Consider the following 4,676-nt stretch of genomic DNA (forward strand, 5'->3'; position numbering starts at 1 on the left):
AATATGCTTGCAAACATTCCTAGCTTTCCAGCTCATGCATTGAAGGTCAAAATTTTAATTAATTTCATAAAAATCAACTTCAATAACATTATATTAAAGCGTCAGTATATAGATACATGATCATATTCATATGTTTTATTGACATCTAATTAAAAGTATCATTAAAATGGAAATTAGAAGATTAATGCTTTTCAGAGTGAGAATGATCACTTACAATCAATTTGGAGATCATCAAGTGGTGAAGCACATGGCTAGAGGTATCCTCAAGTATCCTAGCTAGGAAGCTTTTCACAAGCAAAAAATAAACAAGTTGTGAGGATTCATAGATAGTGCTTGTCGATATCATCTATTTATTAAAATTGATCACAAGTCCGAAACCTAGCTAAAGGAAAACTACAAGCATGCATGTCTCATGAGATTTTTCCTTGCAGGCAAATTAACAGAAAGAAGACATGCATGCATGTAATATTTCCTCCTAAGTGTAATCTAGCTGTTTTCATCAATTCTAAAAGCAATGGAAGATATGTATAGCTAGCAAGCAGTAAAGTGAATATGATCAATTGTGAAACAAGCATATTTAGAGCAACTAGACTGGCAGTGTATAATGTGTTATGTGTGTGCATATATATATATATATATATATATATATCTTGTCTAATAATTACCAGCAGTTTTATGAAGCATATATGTATAGATGTATATATAATAATTTGATCATCATATTAAGTGAAGTATGACTTATATAGACCAACAAATTAACAAAACTTTTTTCATGTAATTAAGAATAGCCTCTGTGTTTCTCTCTCTGTCTGAGATGTCACATCAGTCGGCCAACATGAGTAATTCAAAGACAAAGTAACTTTTGAAAGCACTAACCGTGTGTGACTAGGAGTCTAGGACATTAATATTCCCATGGATGCTACTGGTTGACGCGCCACCTTAATTGGATTTCTATTTAAGGATGCCTCATGCCTTCATCTCCATTTACATCCAAACCATTCTCTTCCTCTATCTCCTCCTTACCCTACCCTCTGGCTGATTCCTTTGATTCTAATAATATTCCTCAATGATCTCCATGGAAGAAGCTCAGCAAAGTACAAGCTGTCAGAAGATTGGATTCTCTCCATGGTGGATGTTCACTTTCTTCATTACTATCCTAAAAAAGCTTCATGCAAAGGTGGCAAGGCTGTTCACAAAGCTGAAGAAGATTGCTGAAGATGATCCAAGAAGAGTCTATCATTCTTTTAAAGTAGGATTAGCACTCACGTTGGTCTCTATCTTCTACTATGTCACCCCACTCTTCAATGGTTTTGGATCATCATGCATGTGGGCAGTCCTAACAGTAGTGGTGGTCATGGAATTCACTGTTGGTAAGCATTAATTAATTAAAACCTCATTAATTATAATCATATTGGTATATATATTTATCATCATGCAGAATAATTATATAACTCTTTTTCTAGAAATAAAACTCATTAACACTTGATGATCAGGTGCAACATTAGGCAAAGGTTTAAACCGAACTTTAGCGACGGTGCTTGCCGGCTCATTAGCACTTGGAGCTCATCACTTAGCAGACCTTTGTGGGGAGAAAATGGAACCAATACTTCTAGGAATTCTAGTATTCATCCTAGCTTCAGCTGCCACATTCTCAAGATTCATACCAAGAGTGAAGAAGAGATATGATTATGGTGTAACTATATTCATACTGACATTCAGCTTGGTGGCAGTGTCAAGCTATAGAGTTGATGAGGTAATACCATTGGCTCATCAAAGAGCTTCCACCATTGCTGTTGGTGTGGCTACCTGTCTTTGCACCACCTTCTTTGTTTTCCCAGTCTGGGCTGGTGAAGATCTCCACAAGTTAACTGCCACCAACCTTGAAAAGCTTGCATGCTTCTTACAAGGTATGCATGTATCTATCTATCTGAGGGTGAAACGTACCACACATGCATGCATTATATATATATATATATATATATATAATTATTAATATGTTTTTGTAGGGTTGGGAGATGATTACTTCCAAGATAAAGCTAAAAAGGAGAACAAGGTGGGGGAGAAGAAGGATTACTTCCAAAGTTATAAGAGTGTTCTTAATTCGAAGCCAACGGAGGAATCTCTGGTGAGTTTTTGTGAATATGAGATTTGTTAGGGACTTGCATGTAAAGAAGGGGAAATAAAGTTAATTAATTTTTGTAAATTTTCAGGCTAATTTTGCAAAATGGGAACCGGGTCATAACGGATTCGGGTTTCGTCACCCGTGGAATCAGTACCTTAAAATCGGAGCTTCGACCCGACGATGCGCTTATTCAACCGAGGCTCTTAGTGCGTTCTTAACCGCATGCGACTCTAAACCCAAACCCGATCCGAACGATGAAGTGAGAACTAAGATACGATCCGCTTGTGCCGAAATGAGCTCCGAATCCGCTAAGGCCTTATCGGATCTTGCAAGCTCCATCCGAACAATGTCGGCTCCCACGTTGGCGCGCCAGCACATGGCTGCGGCTTCAGCCGCCGCCGAGAAGCTGAAAGCCGTGTTATTGAACGACAGCGGCTCGGTGGCTGAGATAGTACACGTGGCGACCATCGGAGCTATATTGGTGGAGATCGTGAACTGTGAGCACGAGATAGTGGGAACGGTGGAGGAGCTGGCTCGGCTCGCCGGTTTTAGGAGAGCCGAAGCCGTTAATGAAGCTCCCGTGAAGCCGGGAAACGAAGAGCAATGCCCTTCTGTGGTTATCACTATTGTGTAATTTTATTCTTTTATTTTAGATTTGATAAATAGTTATTCAATAAAAATAAAGTCTTATTTACATGTCTTTTGTTAAACTTTTTAATATAATAATAATCATCAACAACCTAAGGCTCTAAGTGTTTTTTATTATATAATGTTTCTGTATTGTTTCGCTACTGTAGCTTTGTGTTTGTTTTGTATTATATTTTTGCACTTTTATAATGTTCATTATGTTTTTTAATCTATTTAGTTCATCCAATTTTTTATTATTAATAATAATAATAATAATAATAATAATAATAATTTTTTATTGTTAGAAGGTATAGCGCGGATATAATAATTACATAAGTTAACACTCCCTATGTTTTGATTTTTGGAGGATAAAATAATTCTTCCAATGAAAAAAAATGTATTTTTTAATTAAAGAAGAAGAACATGTAAATTAAAACATTTAAATAATTATTTCTATCCGAATTTTATTAGTATTGATAAAGGCGGTGTAAGTGCAATATATTCTTCTTTCTCACAAATAGAGAATTTTTTTAATATTTTCATTTGTTCATTTATTTTTTTTTATAAGCCTCACAATTCACAAGCAATCTTCAATGTTGTGAGAGAAATATGATTCCTCAACTTCTTATTTGATGTGGGAAAATTTTTTCTTTCTTTTAATATAGTGATAGTAATATATAATATTATTTTTAAAGCATATGAAAATTATAGCAGTTCAAGTAGGTCTATGATTTCAAACGGTAATCTTCGCCGATCTTGCTGTTCCTTTGCTTTTCAATCTTCTTTTTCTTTTTCTCTTCTTCTTATTTTCCTTGTTTTGAGAGCCTCATCGCTGGTGAGAGACTTTAGTTTATTTGTGTGTTCTTTGTTATGTTTATTCTTTTTGTGAGTTTGTTGTGTTTTTCTATTTTTTTTTTAATAAAATTGTGATTTATCTATTTTATTAATAAGAAAAACTGAACATTATGAGGTGACAAGAATGGGATGGAAAAAAAATTGCTTATTACTTTGCCGTGTTACACATTTTTATCAACCAAATTCTCCAATGTGATTATATCTTTTTAAAATGAAAAAAAAGAGTAGGAAATAAAGTGCTTTATTATGTTACTCAAATATATATATATATATATATATATATATATATAACACAACTAAAATCTAATATTTATCAAGTTAGAGCCACCAGTGTTTGGGCAAGAATACATTATCAATGGATGAATCCACATCATCATGTCAGTAGATCTGAGTTACTATCACAGAGAGAAAAAAAAAATCAAACTTTTCCTTGATCAAGTATATTAAAAGAAAACCATTGACTATAATAAGGGTCAAAAAATGAGAGCACCACCAGTGATGTAGGACAACAGAGACCACCACCAGTGATGTCAAAACACTCAACAACCCAAAATACCAGAATAAAGAACCTGAAAGGAAGTTTAGGTTAGACCAAAGTGGATCTCGGTGTTGTCCCTCACTAAAAAAGCCTTTTTTTCACATCACCACACTAGCCACATTCTTTCACAATCTTATGAGTTATGATAAGCATGACATTACCATAACTCCTAACCATTGGTTTCAGCTTTGAAGATTCAAGTTAATATTAAAAAAAAACAAACAAACAAACAAACAAACAACAGTAAACACCACTTTTGCCTTTTGTGTTAGTCTGATTCTTTTTGTACTCTCTTGTCCTTGGGGTTCAATGTTCATTTTCAGGCCACCATCATACAAGATCTTATTCATTGTGGATGAGAGTCTCCTGTCCTTTCTGTTGCTTTCCACTATGGGAAGTGAGAACTTCTTAGTGTATTGTCCACCTGTGCCACCATTTGGAGATGAGAACAACTCTTGAGACCATGAGCGCTGCTAGAGAATAATGCACTTTAATGTAACAAAATAGAAAACTGAGAAAAGAAAGCATTACACA

The 4,676-nt window shown here is 34.6% G+C and overlaps 1 protein-coding gene across 1 annotated transcript; it reads left to right on the plus strand.

Annotated features, from left to right (window-relative positions):
- Window positions 1-1,003: 1,003 nt before the first annotated feature.
- On the plus strand, window positions 1,004-2,756 carry LOC120253015 (aluminum-activated malate transporter 1-like). Its single transcript, XM_039261250.1, has 4 exons — window positions 1,004-1,370; window positions 1,494-1,907; window positions 2,007-2,125; window positions 2,211-2,756. The coding sequence occupies exons 1-4, from the start codon at window positions 1,067-1,069 to the stop codon at window positions 2,754-2,756; spliced, it is 1,383 nt and encodes a 460-aa protein (XP_039117184.1). The 5' UTR covers window positions 1,004-1,066.
- The last annotated feature ends 1,920 nt before the right edge of the window (window positions 2,757-4,676 follow it).

The sequence above is a fragment of the Dioscorea cayenensis genome, chromosome 25 (assembly GCF_009730915.1).
Source record: "Dioscorea cayenensis subsp. rotundata cultivar TDr96_F1 chromosome 25, TDr96_F1_v2_PseudoChromosome.rev07_lg8_w22 25.fasta, whole genome shotgun sequence".
NCBI classification, from domain to species: domain Eukaryota; kingdom Viridiplantae; phylum Streptophyta; class Magnoliopsida; order Dioscoreales; family Dioscoreaceae; genus Dioscorea; species Dioscorea cayenensis.